The sequence below is a fragment of the Mya arenaria genome, chromosome 13, assembly GCF_026914265.1.
Source record: "Mya arenaria isolate MELC-2E11 chromosome 13, ASM2691426v1".
NCBI lineage: Eukaryota > Metazoa > Mollusca > Bivalvia > Myida > Myidae > Mya > Mya arenaria.
Window position 1 is genome coordinate 13467094 of NC_069134.1, and position 25335 is coordinate 13492428.

General features: G+C 36.4%; 1 protein-coding gene across 2 annotated transcripts; it reads right to left on the reverse strand.

Annotated features, from left to right (window-relative positions):
• Window positions 1–10: 10 nt before the first annotated feature.
• LOC128214758 (carbohydrate sulfotransferase 9-like) lies at window positions 11–2213 on the reverse strand. Of its 2 annotated transcripts, XM_052921394.1 has the most exons (4): window positions 2046–2213; window positions 1788–1930; window positions 1369–1436; window positions 11–1139 (listed from the first exon to the last, which is right to left on the reverse strand). In XM_052921394.1, the coding sequence occupies exon 4, from the start codon at window positions 1119–1121 to the stop codon at window positions 24–26; it is 1098 nt and encodes a 365-aa protein (XP_052777354.1). In that variant the 5' UTR covers window positions 1122–1139; window positions 1369–1436; window positions 1788–1930; window positions 2046–2213; the 3' UTR covers window positions 11–23. The 2 variants fall into 2 exon arrangements, with proteins under 2 accessions (XP_052777354.1, XP_052777353.1); XM_052921393.1 differs by lacking the exon at window positions 1788–1930.
• Between the last annotated feature and the right edge of the window lie 23122 nt (window positions 2214–25335).

The window sequence follows — 25335 nt, forward strand, 5'->3', positions numbered from 1 at the left end:
AATCTTGAAACATGTTTTATCTTTTAATTTTCCATAGATGGGCAGTCCTGAAAATACTCATGGCCGTGCATATCATATCGTGCAGAAACACTATTAATGCCACTTCTATATTTAAATAAGAGAAAATCTTTTCTAAATGCCTTTTCAACTTTTGCTTTCTGTGTTTTAGTGAGTCCTCCTATCGCTTGTTGGTACGCTTGGTGGCGAATTTTCTTCGTTCTTTTTGCCGTCATCGTTAAACTGGACTGTAGTAGCTTTTGTTTAAAGTCCATTGCAGTTGCATTCTGAGCCTCACCAAAAGTGAGGTACGGGAAAGGTGAATCAATGTACCCTCGACTCTGTAATCTATTCCAAACCTTAAATAACGCGCAGTAGAAAGTCACTCTACACTGGTGAATATACGGTTTCGAATAGAAGACCCAGTCCACAGCGTCATTAATTGCATCCCTCGCTGCGTCCCGATCGAAGTCATTTAACGTCACTTCCTTTGTTAGGTTCAGGGCGTCTATGATGTACATAGTATCTTCTTTAAACGTTTCATAAAACCCAACAAAATCAAAATCATACATGCACGGATCACAATGTTGATAGTTTGGTGAAAAATGGGTGTCCAAACAGTGACCATTTAAAACAAGGGTTGAAATATGATCAACAAATTCTGGAAAGTGCACATCAAAACCACATGATGTTTCACTAGGATATTGTTTTATCGTTCTGCCAATGGTTTGCCAGTAATAAACATTTGGATTATACAGTTTATCCAGCCAACCTGAAAATAATCTTGCGTAGGGATCCCGCACAAACACAATGCTTGTAGAGTTTCTGAATATGGTTTGAATCTCATCGACAGACGCTTTAGCCAATGAGACATAGCCTCTCTCCAGGTAGGCGATGCCTATCTCAATCAGTGACGGGTTGGACTCACTTGTACTACCTCCACCAACTATTTGTAAAAGGCGTCTCCAGAACGTGCTTCCTGCCTTCTCAATACCACAGAAAACAATGTTCCTGGATGGAACATAATAGAGATTCTCTCCTGGCATATAACACCCCTCGTACCCTTTGTCTTTGGGTTTCAGCGTAGTACAGACTTTTTGTAGATGGCGTCTCCTTTCCTGCATTCTGCTTGCAGCTTCTGGCTTTAATAAAAAAGCAAATATATCATCATCATCATCAACATCACCATCATCATCATCATCATCATCATCATCACCATCATTATCATCATCGTCATCATTTTTATCATGATTATTATTATTGTTATTATTATTATTATTATTTATATTTATATTATTGTTATTATTACTACTATTATTATTATCACTATTATTATTATTGCAACAAAACGATTACAAGCACTGTGCTTACAAAGGACACGGAGGAATACTTCACAACCGGTTTATGTGCAACAGCCACAATCCGTTGGTGACCAAAATCTGCAAAAGTATAACTACATTTTCAGTTTATAATTCAAGTAAATTAACGGGTAAAACAAACTCATTTTCAATTTTATTTCACTGAATGTTGATCACTAAACGTCGAGAATTTTTGAAAACATTAAATAAAATCAGATAGCACATCTATTCGATAAAATTGTCCCAGGCGATATTTGTTTTCTTCATGTTTGAAAGCAGACTGAATGCCCATTAAATAATTTCAATTGCTTGTTTAAAGACTGCATCCAGCGCCGTATGTATTTTGTTCTTTTGAATAATGAAGATATTGCTATGCTTTTCACGGCTTTCGGATTATTCAACCCTATTTTGTTTAAATTGTTTACTATTTACCTCTGTATTATTTGCGTGACTTTCATTGTAACCGTATCCAAAACAATGTTCTTTTTATCATTCCTTGACAACATGAATCTCTAAGAGCTTCTTGGTTCAGTGCACAACACCCGTTGGCCTGTCCACAGTGAGACCCGTCCAGCCTGAAGTATAGTCTTAAACCATCTGAGCGTTGATGTTCGTTTGTTCTGTTCTTTTGCGGACTTAAATATTTATATTACTCATATCTTTAGACTACGAAAGTGCAAGAAGTCTTACCTGCATTCAGCGATTTCTTTGTCCTACTGGTCCTGTTTATACTCAAAATAACCAGAAAAGTGGACATCGCAATAAAGAATATCAAAATCTTAGATCTCGAAAATGGTTTCATTTTTTTAAATAAGAAAACATCCAATTAAGTAGTCTTCAAGTTGACCCTAAAAAGCATCTACCATGAACACAGATTTTTATTTGTGTGGTTTATTTACGTGTACCGGCATATCATATTACAGATATTTAAATATCGTGACACTCTTCACTTTTGTGGTTACAAGTTTAGGACCTGTGCGTTACAATACGTGATTGAATACTTTATTTGCACATTAAATAAATCATAGACACACAATCGGGTAGCTGGAAATAAATGGTATTAGCATGAATACAAGCCGAACCGCTTCATACGTATAGTTTGCCTTAGCCAACGGTCGCCAACGAGTCTGTTGAAGATTTTATGACTATGGCATGAGAAATGATAAAACAATAAAAAGAGTATCTAATGAACGCTCATTATTTTAGCTACTGTCACAGTTATATCGGAGCACAAATTTGGCGATGATCGGGGATCGGTATTAGTACGGGAGACCAAACGGTATATCACATCGCTAAGAACAGAAGTACATCGTCAAGACATCGAGCAACGGCGAAGAAATTAGCCACGGTAGGCGACGGTTTAATAAAAGGCGGTACCTCGGTATAAAATGGGTGACAGAAAAAGGGGTATTCGGTAGCACATCGGCTCTAAAGCCGTGTCAACATCAGAAATGCTACGACCAATTGTAAATTTTCGAGTGATTTCTCGCCGTTGTCAAATGTTTGCTCCGGTGTATATACATAATTTACCAATTATTAGGGGAATGTTTATCCTAATTTGCGCACATATTCTTAAAGTTTTTAATATGAATTTCCCCGGAAAATTCACACAACAATACATTGATTAATAAACTAAAATATTATTTCTTATGAAATACTAAATACCTCACCGTATGCCAATGATTTCCAAATGACATAAGAATATTTTTCTTCAGCTGGTTGAAATTTCAAGCAAATTCACCGACAATATGATCTCATTAAAATTAGATCGCCAATACTCGCTTCATGACGTTAGACCGCTACGTTACACGCTTAGGTAAAGCACAATGTATGGCATTTGTATAAATCAAAGGTTTGTATATAAGAGCAATTCTTCATTCCAATCGCTCATACATTCAACGTTACGCTAAATGACAATCAAACTATTTCCCATTACGAAAATTAAAAAAGCTCTGGAAAACTATACCCAACACCTTAATAAAGAGTACGAGCAAGTAAAGCAAATAATACCACGTATTGTAAATAACTAATACTATGTATTTTATACAGCTAATACTACGAATTTTCAATATTGACATATACAGCAATATCAAAAACAAATTCACGTTCATAAATAATATATATGTTGCACTGATGAAAGTTTAATAAGTACTTTTTGACTCCTAAAGAAACTCATCTTACCAAAGAACAATAATCAACGAGTTTTGCCCTATTAACCCGAATAAGAATGTTCATTAACATACTAAAACAATCTCAATCACTTTCTTTCAAATTCTATAAGATTTTGTTTGAGGCTGGTACACCATAAATCCGTGTGCGCACCTACACTGCGTATCAGCATCATGTGTTCACGGAGGATCTATTTACATGCATCCGTGGTCCATGGTTGTTATAATACTGATATATTTAGTATGTAAGGTGTTTCGATAGGATATATTTGAGATAAATCTACAACCGTTAGAAATCATAAAAACATTCCAATAAATGGCATAAGTCATAATTTTAAGTGATTGCAGAGAAATATATACATCTCAATAATTTCCTTTATATATTTAGCAATTTTGGTTATCTTTTTTACGGCTTCTGCTTTTATGATTGAGTCACGTATTACTCTTTCATTTATTGATTGTAAAGAATCGAATATTCTCTGACCAATTAAATAAAACAACAAGACGTCAATGTGGCAATGCCCCATTAAAGCCGGATTTTTTATTTGGCGATGCAATTTTGCAAACCTAGGATTTGAGCTAGTGACCTAGTAATTTTAACCAAAAAGAACCATATTTATACTTACCGGAGATATCGTTCATACAAATAACCTGATCAACAGAAACTATTCCATTTGTGTGAGGTAAAATGAACATTTTATAAATGCATCAGCTTTTCCAATAAGATCTGTCCCAGGCCAGAGACCTAGTTTTTGACCCTAGATGACACACATCATCTAAGATTTCATTTTTTTATGACATCGGGAAAATATTTCCTAAGATTTGACCTAGTGACCTAGTTTTTGATCTAATGTGACCCATATCCACAAATGTTTAAGACAACATGAAGACAAAAATTCTAACAAAGTTTCATAAGGATTTGAAAAAAATTGTTGAATTTATGACGTGAAAATATTTTTCCTAAGATTTGACCTAGTGACCTAGATTTTGACCTGGGTTGACCCATATTAAAAAATATGCAAGATATAATGCAGACAAGCAGTCTGAACATGTAAACCATGTTGTATGAAATTGTTAAATTTATTACCGTGAAATATTTCTTCTAAAGGTTTGACTTTGTGACCTAGATTTTTGACCCGAGATGACCCATATTCATATATATTCAAGATAACATGCCGACAAATAGTCTGACCAAGTTTGATAACCATTGGATAAAAACTCTTGATTTTATTACATAAAATGTAAAATTTAACACCGAATTGTTAACGCCCGCCTACCCGCGAAAATCCGGCTAAAAATCTAAATAAATGGATTTCACGTCTGCAAATGACCACCGCATGCTTGAAAAATTGCTCAATAAACGATTATCCACGGAAGCGCACGGCTTGATTGCACATTGGAATGGCAAGGACTGCAGGTGTTCAATGTGTAAATCAAATTAGTTGCTTGTAGTTGCTTGATCATCTTTATCTTTATGTTCAATATCTACCTTAATTTATATCTTGCTTGTGTTGTGTCTTCGGGGTTTATTTTGTGTTATGTTTTTCTGTTTGCCTTAGCTTGTTCAAGTGTTCTAGCTGCATGCTCTGCTCTTTTGTATAGTTGCAAGCTACTTGATTTGCTTTTACTGTTCAATTTTGCTTACTAGTACTTACTATGTAGTAACTTACTGATAAAAACTTTCTTTGTATATGCTATCGTCATTGTCATACCATGCTTTATTATTGTTTGTGCTCTTGTATGTGCTACTGTGAAGGAATTGCTGCTCAGGTCATCTCAGATATGATCTGAGGTGATATTCTCGTTTAGACTACTTTTAATCTGCTTCTTGCACATGCCAAGAAACACCGGCATGTTCTAAAACCTGGCCTGGCCTGGCCTGCTGACTGAGCATTTTGAGTCGGGCCAGGCCAGGTCAGGACAGGCCATATTTTATACACACTGAGAGTACAAGCACTGAATATACTGGAACACAATGATACATCTTTCTTTAGAAATCAAACTGCATGTTTAATGTAATGTATTTTTGTTGCTTTATTAAGATAAAAAGTAGTTTAATTGAATGCATGGAGAAATTCTTAATACTAATCGGATATTTTTTTTATTTAAGTGCACAACTCTGGGTTTACAAATCGAATCTTAAAATCAATGTGTTCAGACTTAACTTTTACATACATAATATATTTTATTTTTTACATACATATGTATTTTATTTATGACGATTTTTATGTTTTGTTTTTATTTAAAATTTTATCTTACAGTTCATATAATAGCTGAACATCAAGTTAAATCAACAAAGGGAGTCACAATAAAACGAATGTCTGCAAAACTAGCAAATGAGACTAAAACAGAACGGGAAAAAAGAGAAGAATCTCGAAAGAAGACATTAAAACAACAACTCTAACGCGTTGATTTCCCGAGTTCAGAAATGAATGCTTGCCAAACCATAGTTTGAACCAGACTGCACAAAACCGAAAATCATATAATTACATGGAATTAACATTTGTCTTCACTGTCAATGATATTTGGGAGATCAATTAAATTAAAAAGATAGCATTTACTGATATAAGATAAACCTTTCAAAACACAACAACGGTATCTTGCCGGTTTGGGGAATCGAACCAGGGTCGAAGGCGAAGATGTTAAACACTCGACCACCTGAGACACACATATATCCTGTAGAATAAATGCTATATAAAAAATAACCTACAGTTTATTGATGCACTCGATACTGTAGGTACTTCGTATGTCATTGTCATTGAAGTTAACTGAAGTAAAAACAACTTGACAACAAATTACAAAAAGGGTTTCAAATAAATTATTATGCATAAATTTACAAAGGCTCTAGCATAATTCCGAGAACTAGACGATAATAAAGGCCGAAATAGAAAGTTTCAAGCCTGGCTAAGCCCCTGTCTGAAAAATATATGGATTCATGATTGAAACAGCATGTATATTTTAGCTTAGTGAGTTAAAATATGTACGGTTAATCAATTTAACGAACAGTTTTGCAATACGATTTACAAAATTTAATAAAAATGTGTCTGCTGGACTGATTAAGGTCTATACTTACAAGTTAATCAAATAACTTAAAACTAATGCAGAAAGTTAAAATTGTTGAGTGAGTCTCTTTTATAATAAAATGTATCATGAACGATTGTATGCATGTTGATGTTCTTGTTCTTTCAATATAACCATGTATGTTCAATTAAATGTTGCTATAACCAAGAAACTAATTCATGGGAATTTGGATGTTGTTCAGTTTATTGCTGTAAATTGTGTTCATATATTTAACATTTACACTTAATAAAAATACATCAAAAAGTTATGTGATTTTTGTAGACCCAGTTTGCCTTTCTAATTTTACTCTGAAACTCTGAAATGTGAAGTGGATATGCATTCATGTATCACCATTCCTCATCGCAGAGAGGCCACTTTAACCCATAGATTTATGGCCTCCAAGGGTGAACATTTCTTCACACGGACCTGATAATATCTTTTAACCGTTAGCCCATTAGGCTCAGATCTGAGGTGAAATTCTGAGAATTGAAGTAACTGGGTAGGACTGTGAAGAAGTATCAAGTGTTAGACATACTTACTGAGTACTTAATATAATAATACTTATTTACTTATTCATAAACAAAAATATGTTGTTTTTAATGAGTAACATTATTTTTTTTAGACATATGACAGATGTTAATGAAAATGGTATGCTTAACCAACCGTTTTATATGGAATGAAAATGTAGCCTATATTACATTATATATGAATCTGGCCGTCTCATAGGTCGAATTTTATTTAAGGCTATGCTTTACTAAAGGTATGGATATTGATTTAAAATGTCAGATTTATTGGGTTCGCATTTTTTAACAAAAACACACACTCTTATTATTCATTTTTAAAGCTTTGTTGTTGTTTTTTCACTGTAAAAAATATTGAGTTCGTAAGTATACGTATACATCACGAAAAATGGAAAATACAAACGAAACTTGAAAAAATACATCATATTGGCGAAACTGAATCTCCGAATGTTAAATTTACTTCAATTGTGTTCATATCATCATGAACACATTCTGATGCGTTTAAAATGCATTTTCGTATAACTGATTGCGATTTGTTTTTGCAATGTTCCAATCTAGAAAATTGCTTAGTTTTGTGTTCTTCTGGCATTGTCTTCATACCGTGACCGGTTAAAGAACATATTTTGACCCACATAAAATCACGACAATGGTCGCTGTCCTTAAGTGACTTTTCTGTAAAATATTGACCCCCCCCCCCCACACACACACACACACCCCAAATAATAACACGACTCCCAACGATCGTTACTGTAAGTAGGTATTTAAACCCACCGAACAGAACCGACTGTGTTGGTCATTTAATACGTGTGCTCTTAAGTCTTAGTAATAGAGGTGGTAATGCTGCTGCTGTTGCTGTTGATACTACCACTACTGCTTCTGCTATTGCAACTGTCAACACCACCGCCACAGCACCACCGTCACCACCACCACAACCACCACCACCACCGATGATGATGATGATGATGATGATGATGATGATGATGATGATGATGATGATGATGATACCCCTTAAAGTACTGCCGCTCCTGCTGAATTGTTGTTGTTGATGTTGTTGCCACTTCTACAACAACAGCTACTACCATTCCTTCTACTAACTATCATATAACTACTACTGGTGCTGCTTAATCTCGCGTTAATCAACTATATGTTGCTGTGAATGAAGGAACTAAGCTTTTTGCATCAATGCGAAGACCCTTCATTTATATATTTATAATGAGCGCAAAGTACAATGAACCTTAAAGGGACTGTACACCAGATTCGCACCAAAAAAAGTTGTTTTTTTCTGTAACGAATCTCAGGACAATTATCTAATGGAATATGTTACGCATTGATATCATAATTGTTAAAAAAGTACCAAAATGTAAAAAAAATGTGTCGGAGACCGGGTTCGGCAAAATTGCAGTCCAGCGTCGTATCCACTAAGCTACGACGGCTTACTCTATTAATTACATAATTAAGCTATACACGTACCTCGGTAATATCACGTGATAACACCGACTAGCCAATCACGCATAATAAATGAATTCTACCTGGTAGACATACCCAGTAATCTTTTAAATGGAAAAATACGAAATAACTGCTAAACTTATATAAATTAAAAACTATGTGATACTTCAGTAAGTAAGTTTCAATGCGTTGTGCACATCGATGCCAAGTTATGTCAGTTTTCGACAATTTTCCTTTTCCCCCTCTATTTTATCATACGGAGTACAGCCCCTTTAAGCAGATTTTCGACATCCACAGATAAACGACTCCCCGGTATCATTTTATTAAATATACATGAGTCATAACATTTTGAGCCTGTAGTCGATAAGTTTGACTGGGGTTCGTGATTCTATTTGGGTCAAAATACATGGCGAAATCGGAGGAGGATCTTCTAACCATGCTGAATCAAGTGCATGACTGGTGTAAGCGATGGCGCGTGCTAATCAATGCCAGCAAATCAAAGTGCATGCACTTCCGGAAGGGCGGAAGTCAGCGCAGTAACTTTGTGTTCAGGATCGGAAATGATGTTCTAGAAACTATGGATCGTTTTAGGTACCTTGGTGTGATTTTTCATGAAAAATGTGACATGCGCATTTAATAGTGAAGCATTGGGGAAAGGGGCCGGCCGCGCACTAGGGTCCATTATTAGCAAAATACTTAATCTTAAAGACTTTGGTTTCAAATCTTTTGAAAAGTTGTTTAACTCATGTGTCACGCCAGTCATGGACTACTGTTCTTCAGTATGGGGCTTTAGAAAGTACCAACATTTAGACAATGTACAGCACAGGGCAATGCGGTACTTCCTGGGCGTCCATAGGTTCACCCCCATCCTTGCCATGGCAGGAGATACGGGCTGGCTACCGAGCACCTATCGGCGATGGCGGTCTATGATTCGAATGTGGAACAGACTTAACCTGATGAGCGACGACAGAATTACTAAAAAGGTGTTTAACGTTGAATATGCTACACACAATACTAACAATAACTGGTCAAATGAAGTTAAACAAGTGACGGACGTCTTAGGCCTTAATGACTACTTCGAATCTAAGTCTACGGTTCATTTATCTAAGGTTGATGATCTTCTGAATGACTTTTACGGTAGAAAATGGCAAACGGATATACAACAGGTTCCCAAACTAAGAACATACAGAGCATTTAAGGACACATTTAATGTTGAAAAGTATATCAGCTTAAATTTGTGCAAAAATGAACGATCTGTATTGTGTCAGTTTAGGTGTGGAATTTTACCACTTAGGATAGAAACAGGTCGGTTTGTCGGTGAACCTGTGGAACAAAGACTTTGTAGGCACTGTGAACGTTCGTCCATCGAAGACGAAAAGCATTTTCTGTTTGACTGCAGTCTTGATAGTGACTCGAGAAATACGCACTACAGCGATATTTTTAACCAGGACATCAACCTAAATGTGAATGAAAAACTAGTTCATGTGATGTCAAATTATCCACGTAGGCTTGCCAAATTCCTGGTACATGCCTTTTTGATAAGAAGAAATACTTTGTATAGATAGACTTATATAATGCATGACGTAGAATGTTGCTATATATTTTATAATACATCTCCATGATAAGTACTAGCGTTATCGCACTGATGTCTTATTTATTACTATCTCTGTCATCATAATTATTTTATTTTCAATTAGCTAAGTTCCACGGCTAAACTATACTGAAATTCCAATATTTGCTATTGTTATAATAGTACACATCATATACTCATGATATCTGAATGTTTAATATTCATATATGTCTGTTTTGTATTAGTATGCATTCTCTGAATTATTATAACTTTTTTCTAATTGGTGACCTATAGGCCCATTGGGCCGGGTGTTATCTGTTTGATACTTAACTAATGAATTTGTATTATGTTTATACACATGTCACGGTAATAAACAATTTACTTACTTACTTACTTACTTACTTACTTACTTACATCCTCACGCCGGCCAAATCCTAATAGCCTCTTATAGAACAATACCGTAATCAAGTTGTTAAATTAAACGACTTGATTACGGTATTGTTCTATAAGAGGCTATTAGGATTTGGCCGGCGTGAGGAAAATATTTAGCTGTTGGGGAACTAAGAAATATAGTTAGTACATTTGTACTTGATGTTTTCAATCTTTAAACATAATTCAAGAGTGTGGTTTAGATAGTTAAATATTGTAATCAAGGAGATTGTTCATAAACAATATCAAAGATGTAATGCTTAGCTTAGTTAATAAATAATTATACATTTTATAGTTAAGAAAATCATGTCAATACTTAATAATAAACTATTATTGAGTTTTTTGTTTTGTTTTTGACAAGTGTCGTAATAAACAAAATGAGATGAAGCGTTAAACCTAAGAAACATGCACTTTAGAAAGATTTTTCCGAAAAATGACCAAAATAATCGCTCCCCTGAATTTCATGCTGGTCGTAATCAGGTTTAACCTCTTTTACTTGCTTTTGTTATGTGATATGTGCTTTATTTAACATTGCTCATAATTATTTTTCAGCTTTCTTACCATGTGTTTAAACATGTATACTATTGTTATAGTCGGTTCAAAAGCGCTTGTCGCTTATGTTATATCACGGACCTATATAGGTCCGTGGTTATATTGTTAATTCTGACTTGCCGACTTAAAATAAAATTTATCTATCTATCCATATATCCGGCAGTTAAAGTAACATTTAAAACTAGTTTATACCCGTGACACCTTCCCGCTTCCCCGCCCCCTCCCACACGATATACCCCCTCACTCACAATATAGAATGAACCCCAGCCTCCCCCATTGCTCTTGCACACTCTATTGTTTATACATATATATGAAAAATGACTTGTTTTTCGATAATTTAAGAAGCACCATTTAAAAACCATATTACCCCAACCACCCACTCCGCTTCTTCACCCACTCACGAAATACCCCCACCCCCCAACTCGAAGTAGAGTATGAACCCCAGCCCCAGCCTCCTCAATCCCCCTCACACACTTTATTGCCATGTATTGAATTGTATACAGTATACTTATTAACATTGAAGTGTTTTCGGTAATGAAAGTAGTTTTAAGACTTTTTATAGCCCGTACCCCTCCGGTTTCCCCACCCCTCCCCACCCTCACAAAAAATACCCCCCCCCCCCCCACACACACACCCACAATATTGTATGAATCCCTGCCTCCACCACCCCTCGCACTATCTACTATTGTATATATATATATATATATATATACTTTCAATGGAAATTGAAGTGTTTACTGGTAATTCGGGCATTCGGTTATTCCACCAACCGACATTGGGTGTATATGTATTCACGTTTATTTGTTTACATCCGGAAAAACAAAACAGAATCAGCTAACGCCAAGCCAGCAGCCAATAGCTAGCAGCCAATAAGTGTTTGCGTTGACTTACGGAAATAGATACGACGAAATAGAGAAAATTGCCAAATACATTAAGTCAGCAGCCAATAAGGAATTTAATCATAACCGCAATAAATTTTGCACTGAAAATTCTTGAAATGCAACAGATTGTGGAAGTAAAAGGAAACATGAAACACATTTATTGGTGAACGCTGAATAAGAATTGGACGTAATTCAGTTTAATGCAATAAATAAAATGATGAAAGAATATCGATTAAAGAAGACAACAAGTCTGGTTTGATATCAATAACATCGATCGCTGTATAAATGTATTTGTAACCACTAAACGAGGACTGGACGTTCTGTATGATGCAATAAATGTAATATTAAATGAATATTAATGAAAAATTAAATAAACATGCAATGATGATCAATCTCTGAACTTGGGTGGCTGTTACGACCAGAAGGAGGCGATGTGACGCCCCAAGACCGGGTACTGGCATGTAGGGGACATCCAGGGCTATCACCTAGCACCGCCCAATAACTTCCATCTTGGGGTGAGCTTGACCAAAATTGACCCCCAACGTCCAGGACCCCCTATTTGGGTAAAACAAGCACATGGACCTACTTTGGGTGGCTGTTACGACCAGAAGGAGGCGATGTGACGCCCCAAGACCGGGTACTGGCATGTAGGGGACATCCAGGGCTATCACCTAGCACCGCCCAATAACTTCCATCTTGGGGTGAGCTTGACCAAAATTGACCCCCAACGTCCAGGACCCCCTATTTGGGTAAAACAAGCACATGGACCTACTTTGGGTGGCTGTTACGACCAGAAGGAGGCGATGTGACGCCCCAAGACCGGGTACTGGCATGTAGGGGACATCCAGGGCTATCACCTAGCACCGCCCAATAACTTCCATCTTGGGGTGAGCTTGACCAAAATTGACCCCCAACGTCCAGGACCCCCTATTTGGGTAAAACAAGCACATGGACCTACTTTGGGTGGCTGTTACGACCAGAAGGAGGCGATGTGACGCCCCAAGACCGGGTACTGGCATGTAGGGGACATCCAGGGCTATCACCTAGCACCGCCCAATAACTTCCATCTTGGGGTGAGCTTGACCAAAATTGACCCCCAACGTCCAGGACCCCCTATTTGGGTAAAACAAGCACATGGACCTACTTTGGGTGGCTGTTACGACCAGAAGGAGGCGATGTGACGCCCCAAGACCGGGTACTGGCATGTAGGGGACATCCAGGGCTATCACCTAGCACCGCCCAATAACTTCCATCTTGGGGTGAGCTTGACCAAAATTGACCCCCAACGTCCAGGACCCCCTATTTGGGTAAAACAAGCACATGGACCTACTTTGGGTGGCTGTTACGACCAGAAGGAGGCGATGTGACGCCCCAAGACCGGATACTGGCATGTAGGGGACACCCAGGGCTATCACCTAGCACCGCCCAATAACTTCCATCTTGGGGTGAGCTTGACCAAAATTGACCCCCAACGTCCAGGACCCCCTATTTGGGTAAAACAAGCACATGGACCTACTTTGGGTGGCTGTTACGACCAGAAGGAGGCGATGTGACGCCCCAAGACCGGGTACTGGCATGTAGGGGACATCCCAGGGCTATCACCTAGCACCGCCCAATAACTTCCATCTTGGGGTGAGCTTGACCAAAATTGACCCCCAACGTCCAGGACCCCCTATTTGGGTAAAACAAGCACATGGACCTACTTTGGGTGGCTGTTACGACCAGAAGGAGGCGATGTGACGCCCCAAGACCGGGTACTGGCATGTAGGGGACATCCAGGGCTATCACCTAGCACCGCCCAATAACTTCCATCTTGGGGTGAGCTTGACCAAAATTGACCCCCAACGTCCAGGACCCCCTATTTGGGTAAAACAAGCACATGGACCTACTTTGGGTGGCTGTTACGACCAGAAGGAGGCGATGTGACGCCCCAAGACCGGGTACTGGCATGTAGGGGACATCCAGGGCTATCACCTAGCACCGCCCAATAACTTCCATCTTGGGGTGAGCTTGACCAAAATTGACCCCCAACGTCCAGGACCCCCTATTTGGGTAAAACAAGCACATGGACCTACTTTGGGTGGCTGTTACGACCAGAAGGAGGCGATGTGACGCCCCAAGACCGGGTACTGGCATGTAGGGGACATCCAGGGCTATCACCTAGCACCGCCCAATAACTTCCATCTTGGGGTGAGCTTGACCAAAATTGACCCCCAACGTCCAGGACCCCCTATTTGGGTAAAACAAGCACATGGACCTACTTTGGGTGGCTGTTACGACCAGAAGGAGGCGATGTGACGCCCCAAGACCGGGTACTGGCATGTAGGGGACATCCAGGGCTATCACCTAGCACCGCCCAATAACTTCCATCTTGGGGTGAGCTTGACCAAAATTGACCCCCAACGTCCAGGACCCCCTATTTGGGTAAAACAAGCACATGGACCTACTTTGGGTGGCTGTTACGACCAGAAGGAGGCGATGTGACGCCCCAAGACCGGATACTGGCATGTAGGGGACACCCAGGGCTATCACCTAGCACCGCCCAATAACTTCCATCTTGGGGTGAGCTTGACCAAAATTGACCCCCAACGTCCAGGACCCCCTATTTGGGTAAAACAAGCACATGGACCTACTTTGGGTGGCTGTTACGACCAGAAGGAGGCGATGTGACGCCCCAAGACCGGGTACTGGCATGTAGGGGACATCCCAGGGCTATCACCTAGCACCGCCCAATAACTTCCATCTTGGGGTGAGCTTGACCAAAATTGACCCCCAACGTCCAGGACCCCCTATTTGGGTAAAACAAGCACATGGACCTACTTTGGGTGGCTGTTACGACCAGAAGGAGGCGATGTGACGCCCCAAGACCGGGTACTGGCATGTAGGGGACATCCAGGGCTATCACCTAGCACCGCCCAATAACTTCCATCTTGGGGTGAGCTTGACCAAAATTGACCCCCAACGTCCAGGACCCCCTATTTGGGTAAAACAAGCACATGGACCTACTTTGGGTGGCTGTTACGACCAGAAGGAGGCGATGTGACGCCCCAAGACCGGGTACTGGCATGTAGGGGACATCCAGGGCTATCACCTAGCACCGCCCAATAACTTCCATCTTGGGGTGAGCTTGACCAAAATTGACCCCCAACGTCCAGGACCCCCTATTTGGGTAAAACAAGCACATGGACCTACTTTGGGTGGCTGTTACGACCAGAAGGAGGCGATGTGACGCCCCAAGACCGGGTACTGGCATGTAGGGGACATCCAGGGCTATCACCTAGCACCGCCCAATAACTTCCATCTTGGGGTGAGCTTGACCAAAATTGACCCCCAACGTCCAGGACCCCCTATTTGGGTAAAACAAGCACATGGACCTACTTTGGGTGGCTGTTACGACCAGAAGGAGGCGATGTGACGCCCCAAGACCGGGTACTGGCATGTAGGGGACATCCAGGGCTATCACCTAGCACCGCCCAATAACTTCCATCTTGGGGTGAGCTTGACCAAAATTGACCCCCAACGTCCAGGACCCCCTATTTGGGTAAAACAAGCACATGGACCTACTTTGGGTGGCTGTTACGACCAGAAGGAGGCGATGTGATCGCTGGAGCTTATTTTTGAGTAGTCGAAGCATTGGCACGTACATATAAAACAATGATTGGTAATGCCACTTTCCAAGGTTGGTAGGCATTTGGAATTTCTTCAATCACACATGGGCTATTGTGATCGGAAAAGTTTGGTTTGACCACATTAAACATATTATCATTTTTTTATGCAATGCTATATTGTTTGAACATACACTATGCAAGTTTTTTTTCGATAAATGAAATTATTTGTAAATTATGTATTTCTATCTGTAGTTAAACTAAATCCTTTGGCTAATTGCAAGTTGGTCAAAACTACCAAATGAAGGGGGAAGAAAAAGCATTTAAAAGGTGTATGTCGCTGAATTCCAGCTTTATGCAGATATTAGGGATGCAAACAAATATTCGAATATTTGAATATTCGATGGGTTTTTTTGGTATTCGAATGTCAAAATCGGTATTCGAATATTCGATGGTGTTTTGTTTTGTTTAATAAATATAGTAATAAATATTTTGCCTACAACGCTTTTGTTGTTTTTAAGATTCGGTTGTCTTGTTTTTACAACGATTGGTCCATAATGCCAGAGGTGTGAATATGATGACAATACACTTAACACGCGTCATATCGTCGGGTCCTATAAAAAGTCCTCGTAACTTTACAATAACCGGCTGAAGGACACTTGACACAAAAGCATCAATTATTTTCGATAAATTGCCTCTATCAATTAAAATTTCTAAAATAAACTAGTTCCCAGGTTGGTTTGGTTTTTCCAATGTTTTTAATTAGAGGTCAATCCCAGAACGAGGATGCTCGTCGTACGGAAAGACCATCGAATGGCGCATAACGCCAATTAACCAGAAATCCATCTTAGTTCACTTTTTTTACAAACATGAAGGCAGGGGAATATAAATTAAAAGTTTTTTGTGTTTTTCTTTGTTCATAAAGTATTACTTTTTATTTTTCTGAAATGAGGAATTTCAGAGGCTTAATTGGTGAAATTCAGGGTCCGCCGCGCTTAGTGGTTGCGACAAAGTAGAGCTGAAATGCCCCGTCTAGTACTTTAGCGAATATTGTAATAGTTTACAACAACTTTTACAAGGTATATTTTGGTAATCAAATATTCGAATATTCGTTCGAAAGAATAACCGAATATTCGAATATCAATTTTGCCATTCGTTTGCATCCCTAGCAGATATCTTTTCTGCTTGTCAAGGGGGAATACTGCGTAGGAGATTGATTTACACCGGCTAGCAGACAACAGGTTTGAAGCCTAGACGCAGATTTGTATTTGAGGGTGTGTCCACCAATTTCGAATAAAAATTGCCCAAAATAAAATAAACAATAGTAAAAGAGTAGTTGTTTAGCAGAAACAGTCGCATTATATAGTTTTTAGAAACAGAAAATCCCCAAATTTACCTCAAATGCTTTATAGATTGAAATTTGGGATCCCAAATCGCATCTAATGATCCTCAATATTAAAGCATCTTACTATGACCAAACTATTGATTGCTAGCAGATGTCCGTATCATCGGAGGCTACACAGGGGTAACATTTAGGTTAGGATAAGAGGTACCGTAGAGTAAATAGTGGTAACTTTAAGGGGAACAAGGTTTTTTCGATAAGAAGTATTGTTGAGTATCGAATATGTTTACTTTAAGTTTGAATGAGCTAACATAGCTTTTATTTTTAGGTTTATAAACTAGTGTAACAGATATTATGTACATATTTTCATAAATTTAATTAATTATTTAAATTAAATAAAATAAATAGAATAATATTTTGTAAAGATATAAATGTGTAAGTATCATTTCCCGAATTTTGCCATTTGAAGCGGTAATTTATCAAAGCCTCTGTCATTAATAATCTTTCATCAAGTGTATACATATGTAGATATCGCAAATCAGCATTGTAATCCGGGATATGACATCATGGATCGCTAAAGATCATCACCGTAGTCCCGGATAGTTCAAAGACTCTGACATTAATATACATACATGCATTAAGACTTTCGTTATACATGGATATATATATATAGATATATGTGTTTATGTCACATAAACCGTGTTGTAATTCAGGATATGACATCAATGAACGCTAAACGACATTTCCTACCCGGGATAGTTCATAGCGTATGTCATAGCGTATGTCTGTCATGTTTCTTATTGAACATCCATAAATAAGAAACAATATTTCCAAAAACAATCATAAACAAAAATAATTCAACACATATTTTTGTTAAGTTTGCCAACCATGTTGTTATTGAACTTAAAACGCCGCAATGCGATATCAAGATTTTAATATCTGCGGTCATTATTTATAGTCAATTAATTTCTTGTATGAATTAACCTAAAGCAATCGGGCAAAAACCATTGTTTCTATCTTAAGTTACAGTGACTTTTAATCTGACCCTGACCCCACCCCGTCAAAGGCAATCCTAAGCGAGCTTGTCGCATAATGTACCGACACATCAACCTTCATTACACTTAAACTGATTAATAAATATCCATCATTTCTTACTTTAGTTTGGGGCGGAAACCATGCCTTAATTTTTAGTAACTGTTACCTTCACATTGACCTCGCTCCCTTGAAAGCAACCTAGCTTAACACAAAAGTTATCTACACATTAATTGCATTATTATCTATCAATTTCTTACTTAAGTTATTGAGCGGAAAGCGGTTTCTTCTATTTTAGTAAGAGTGACCTTTACATTTACCCCCTACTTAACAATCCCAAACTAGCTCTTAACATAGCTACGTACCCAACAACTTTCATCACTATCCTTAATTTTTTACTTAAATCATTGGACAGAAACCAATTTCAGTAACAGTGTCCTTGACCTTTATCCCCTCAAAAGCATTTGTAAGCTAGCTCTTTACATTTTCTATCTACACACCAACTTTCAATACTAGCCATCAATTCTCACTTAAGATATCGGGCGGGAACCTTTTTATATTTTTACAGTGTTCTTTAGTTTACCTCAGCCCGCTCCTCAAAAGCAATCCCAAGCTAAGCTAGCTTAACACATAAGCTACCTACAAACCAACTTTAACAACTATCAATCAATACATACTTTAGCAATTGTACGGAAACCAATTCCGTAACAGTGACCTTGACATTAAGCCTCTCAAAGCAATTCCAAGCTAGCTCTTCACATAATCTCCATAACTATCTTTCAGCACTATCCATCAATTCTTACTTAAGTTATTAGGCGGACACCATTTTTTCATTTTTTATTGTCAGTGCCCTTGGCCGAGACCCCATCCCCCATAAAACTGTTTCATACCCATAGAAATGATCATTTAAATAACTGATATAAGGCTTTTTATGTCACTTTCTTAAATTTCATGACTTAGAATGCACACGGATTAGTAGTATTCAATATGTTTGTCAAAGACCAGTTGATCCATTTTGAATTCACTTGTATTGAGCGACAACTGCCCTGTGAATCCCTTTCTGACTTGCTACTATGCCATGTGATTGATTTGTGAATCTACTTATTTTGCGCTTTCACACTAGCAAACTTAAAACATTCAATCATCTCCCCTGTGACCGACATATTGAATACAATCTGCCATGTTTATTAACGTACACTAATATTTAATCTCATCCGTCACTTATTATTATAACTAACTAACACTTTAAAACAAATCATTTTTTTACATCCTCAGTCTTGTTTTGGACAGGGAAAACCGAGACCCAATATTGCAAAGTTAGAGCGATACAGTGATCGTGAGGTTGTGCGTGGTGCAGGAGTAAGACTCAACCAACGTCGAATAGGACTTTACATTAACGAGCAGTTTCCTTCAGAAATAGAGGAACGTCGAAGATATTTATTCCCCGTCATGAAATGATTTTAATTGAATCCAAATTGCAGAGAAAAATGCAAAATAGTTCGCTTTAATCTATATGTTGGGAATAAACGGAATGACACAGAAAGTGATACGCTCGTGTTGCCTAAAAGAACATATAACACACGGGAGGACCTTGAATTCACGACGCCGAACAGATATGCAACACTTTCTGCCAATATAAGTGATGTCCCAGTGAGAAACAAACCCCTTTTCAGGTATCTTCACGCCAATGAAGAGACTTAAGTGAAAGGCCCCCCGCAACGATACAGACGAAAAATAGACTCACAGTTATTACCTCTAAAACCAAGACTTTTGAGTTTAGAGGTAGATTTTCTCGACACGAATTCACTCTTGTAATGCTATTTTTAACGTTGATAGAGTCTGAATAAAAGTACCTAGAAGTGTTATTTGCTAGAATTGGCTCTTTTTGTAAAGCTTAAGAATATAGTGCAAAGCAAGCTACAAAAGCCACGTTAAGTTTGTTCACAAAAGCAAAACAATTATGTCTATCTATTGCCTTACAAAATGATGTTTTAAAGAAAAATGAACAAACGATTATAGTATATGTATGTGAAGTGCGTAGCTACGGAAATAATCATATATTAGAAAAAGTACTGTTATTTTTTTTAAGTATGTATTGAATATGTTAAGCAGTATACTAAAGTGTATGGTTTATTGCGATACCAGTGTAAAGCGATTGCAAATGGAAATTGATACACAAACGATCAGTTATAGGTCAAAGCTAATAGTCCCACATTACCCATACTCAACTCCCAGTATTGATATATTTTGGTATGCTTAGTAGATACATGTATATGCATGATGATAGAAAAAAACAATGGATAAAACACATATAAAATATATCTGTAAACTGTTGTATGATTAATATTTGGGATAATCATAAATTCCCAAGCACATTACGCCAATAAACGAGGTTTATGATTAATATTTTGGCTACCGAAGTTGTTTCTGTAATTTTTCACATACATATTCAAAGGTCCGGTCAAATGAAACTATATGATTTATAAATAAATGATTGGTATTCTACTTTAAATACATCAAGAAAGTAGCTATAGACTGTATAAAAAAGCTTCCAATTGGAAGAATATTTAGTAAAAAAAACTGCATTTTTTGGAAATATTTAGTAAAGTTTAAAACAAAAAATATTCGACTTCCATCTGAAGTAGGAAGCTGGAATAATATACAACTAAATGAAAGGAAATGTGGACATTGTGATAAAAACAGTATTGGTGAAGAATTTTATAATGTACTAGAATGTAGCTTTTTACAGAATACAGAATAAGATTTATCGAGAGAAAATTATAGAAATATCCTAATGGTTTGAAATTTAAAGAAATTATGAAAAACATTGAAAAAGATAATACAAAGTTATATAAATATGTAAATTCCTTAAGAATGTTGCACTGTGTCCTCCTCCATAAATAAATGTTGTTTGAACAGAAATAATTAGTTTCAAAAATGTAGAAAGTATTAGAAACTCTGAAAAAATATATGTACTATTATGTCCAATATGTTTGTAATGCCTCATTTTGTTGTATTCTATCTTTTATTCATGCGCATTTTGTCCTGCATTTCTGATATTAGTGATTTTTAATAAACTTGGAATATTCTTTCAGAACAATACATCTAGAAATAGTGGTTCTAGTAAAACAAACAAGCCCAATCACATGTTACTTAAGCCATTAATTTATTATAATAAAATAATTAATTTCAATGCAATTGTATTGAATAACCACAAGTAATACCTGTTACAGAAAGGGATTGTGATCAACATAAGGAAATACTATTAGTCGATTATGTTTTAGAAAACAAATATAAACGACATAATTTATTATGTTATTCGGGACATGCATCAACATAACTGTGTCTGTTCAACTTTCCCAGTCATATTACAAGACACAACCAGACCTAAGATAACCCGCCCACAAAATAGTCATTTAAAAAAAGTCTGAGTGGTTTTACTTAAGGGGCAGTGAGGCAAATCCTTGTATAAAAATGTTTTGTATGTACTAAACTGTAACAAAAAAATGATGATAACAGGCTTTTTATGTTAGACTACAGACTATCCTACTAGCGTTTGGTTAAGCGAAAACGTAGACAATATGAAAATAAAAATTAAGAAATAAAAAGGCTAAGATATTCTAAGCCTCGTGCTTGGATATAAATAACAAATGTTTGTATGGGAGATTTTGACAATTATTTTTCATCATTGCAAAATGATAAACCTTCTGCTGAAAACTATGAGGCAGGCGATTTTACAATCATGATTTTGAAAACTTAAATCGCAGGTTTGAGGAACTGGATAATTTTGGGCAGAAAATTATGACGTACTGAGCGATTCTCAATTTGGATTTCGCAAGGGTCGTTCTACATCAGATGCCGTTTTTGTTTTCAATGCAATTGTGCAAAATATGTTAAATGATAAACAAAGACTGGATTTTTCCTTCATTGATATGAAACGCGCATTGATAGTGCTAGCTTAAATAGCTTCTGGTTAAAGTTATATACATGTAGATCAGGAGTTGATGGAAAAATGCTCGGAATTGATAAGAATATGTATGCAATTGTCAATTCATGTGTAAAAAATGAAGCTGTCCGAATATTTTGATTGTGCCGTCGGCCTTAAGCAATGGGAGGTAATGTCCATAATACTATTGGCCCTTTTCATTGATAACCTTACGTTACATGAATATTGTGTTAAATGGGGCCTAGAAGTTATTTAAGATAAAACAAAGGTCTTGGCTTTTCGTATTAAGGAAACTACGTAACAATAAAAAATGGTTATACGACAATAAATACCTTTAAACAGTTGATATTTTTTATTGCCTTGGTCAAATTGTTTGACGCTTTGTAAGTATCACCTTGAATTATGGATGTGCAGTGTGGGGGTTTTCCGTATCAAAAGAAGCGTTTTCACTTAATATTTGGCAAAAATATACAAGGGGTTAAAACGAGCTCATGCAATATGGCCGTTTCTGGTGAATTAGGTAGATATCCATTATATGTACATAGATATGCTAGAATAATAAACTTTTGGTGGAAGACTATTTCAGATAGCATTATTATAAATAAGCTATACAATGATATGTTAGGCAGTCTTGCTAATCGAAATAATTGGTTTAATGATGTAAAGACTTTGTCAAATGTTGTGTGGATAAACCAAAACTATGTTAATTTGACAAGTTTCATATTGTGTTCAAGAATAGAATGCTCGATGAATTTAAACAGTTATGGTCTGAAAATGTTCACAACAGTAATACCCTAAGTATATTTATATCTATAAATACCTTAAGGGATTTGGAATCGAATTATATCTAGATGTTTTACACACAAAAATAAGAATGGCTTTGTCTAAGCTAAGATTGTCGTCAAATATACTACATATTGAAATAGGCCGATATAGCCGTAATATAATTGATTTGTCCTTATAGTTATTTGCCATGTTTCACTGTTGCCATATTTAGTATTTGGTATGTCATGTTTTGTCAAGAGACTGTTATGTGTACAACAATAAACAAACTCTGTCTGACTGCCTCTCCAATTTTAAGAAAGTGGTTCTCAAATTTCATAAAATAACACAACTATAGGGGTGATTGGTATTTGTATTTCACAATAGTGCATACAATTAAAAATACAAGAATGTACTTAACTATGACGGAAACTTAAGAATAACAAAATAAAAAACATAAATGGGTTGAATTTTAAATAAGAACACAAAATACGAAAAAATGATACTAAATTATGAATACATAAATACATAGCACAATGTAGATATAACTATATCAATATAATCATTTTGGCCATAATAAATATAATTACTTTTTAATGACTTATTTTAAAGGTATAAATGAATAGCGCATAATATTTACAATAAATGTATTTACTGATATAAAAATAAAACATATATTAACTCATAACACAACGTACACTTTATAATAACCCATTCATTTATATTATCTTTAGTTTTACTGAATGGGAAGCAACATCAACATTATGGCATTCTGTCTATTTCGCCAGTTTGCAGCTATTTACTCACGGTAAACCATTGGACGTGCTAGTGTTGACTTTCGCATCGGATATTTTGTTTTAACAGTTGCAGTAGTGTCTCTCCTGTTTTCTGGTTTTCAGGCTGTACATGTAGCCATTGACAACTAGAGTTTTTCTGCTATTCTTTATGAACCGTATATTTACTAGCGATTGCCATTTTATGTGGGTTACGGATGCTGAGGAGACTGACCATCTTTATATACTATGTGTAATAATGACTTACAGTTAGTGACCCTTTCTTGGTGTCCAGCTGTTAATTATCGGAAATGTTAACTTAATTGGGACTCATCATAATTGTTTTTAGACTTTTGTACGTTTAGATATGCATTGAAAACATGTGACAAAAATATAGTTATATTATACAATCAGTATTTTTTAAACAGGATGAAACACGATACTAGTATCTGAAAAAATAAAGTGAGAAAAAGAAACGGTTTGGAAAGTGGGAACAAAACCGATTTTATTTATTGAGGGAAGCTTCATGAAGTTGAAATGTTTTGTTATGTTTTATACTAATTTCTGGCGTTTATTGGTATTTTGAATTATTTTCGTATAACCCCTTTTTGAAAAGATTGTTTGTTACGCCGCTACCCGTGGGACTGGGACAGAGTATGTCATTTCTTTTTTCGGTTGTTGAAAAATACTTCTCAGAGTTTATCTTATTGATATCATTTAGTCGTGTTTTAGTGCAAACATTTTAATAAGTGAACAAATAAAAGATATTCCCAAAGCAATAAATCGTCAACCTCTCGTTTACCTATTGCCTATCCCAGTGATGGTAAAGAATTCAATCGCATATTAAAATGGCTTAAAGAGAATAAAAAATAAAAAGAATATATTGACATGAACCAAAATAAACAAAATGAAGAAACATAAGACAAATGAGAATCTTAAAATATCAGATGAGTATGAAGGACAAAAAGAAGAAGAAATTGGAGTAGTAACAGAAGAAGAAACTGATTGAAAAAAAATATTGAAGAAGAATTGATAGCAGTACTAGGTCACAACGATGGTATTGAAAAAGATGTGATTGAACATTATAAATTACCCTTCTTATCTACACTATTGTCCAAATACGATAAAGAAAAACAAAACAAAACAAAACGTTAAAAACTTGTTGGTAATGATTTAAAAAGTTTATCTCAGGATATTGCTTGGTATAGAAACAAATGCAGCAGAAACTACTACATTTGCAAATTTTAAACCACTAAAAGTAGGTGATAATTTAAAAAATGAAATAATTAAAAGAAATGATTAATCTTCACCATAGCTTTTAACAGCATGAAAATAAAGAAATAGCAAAGGTCTCACAAAAACTACAAATGGTGAACAATATCTCGGTTTATCAATTTACATTCCTAAACAAGTTAACAATAATGAATTAATTGCTAAAACAGCGACAATGTTGTATTAAATGTAAAAGTTTATTCTGATTTGATGAATCTATTAACAAACAAATTTATTCCAAACAATGATTATTCGAAATAACCCTAACATATGTTTAAAAGATTAAACACAACTCTTTGGAATGTAACCACTAAAAATAAGTAAACCTTAATCTAATTTGCAAATATGACATTATTTTTCTTTTTGCACCTTGGGGAAATAAAAATTCTAATTTTGAATTAAGTGGCTTTAAATGTTTCAATTTATTTAGAAAATTTCAAAATCGTCGAGCGAAGAGAAATAGTGGCGGGGTTGTAGTTTATATCCGCAATAATATTTCAAAAGGTGTAAATATTGTCAAAAAACATTTTGATACCATTGTTTGGTTAAAATTGGACAAAACGTATTTTAAACTTGCTGATTTATATCTTGCCGGTGTGTATATTTGGGTCGAGAGTTTCC

Bases quoted from the DNA above. Each gene is read 5' to 3' on its own strand.
- LOC128214758 (XM_052921393.1), bottom strand. From the start codon at position 2,157: ATGAAACCATTTTCGAGATCTAAGATTTTGATATTCTTTATTGCGATG. The intron at 1,437-2,045 runs GTAAGACTTCTT...ATACTTTTGCAG, and splicing joins AAAGAAATCGCTGAATGCAG to ATTTTGGTCACCAACGGATT. The intron at 1,140-1,368 runs GTAAGCACAGTG...TTTTTATTAAAG, and splicing joins AGTATTCCTCCGTGTCCTTT to CCAGAAGCTGCAAGCAGAAT.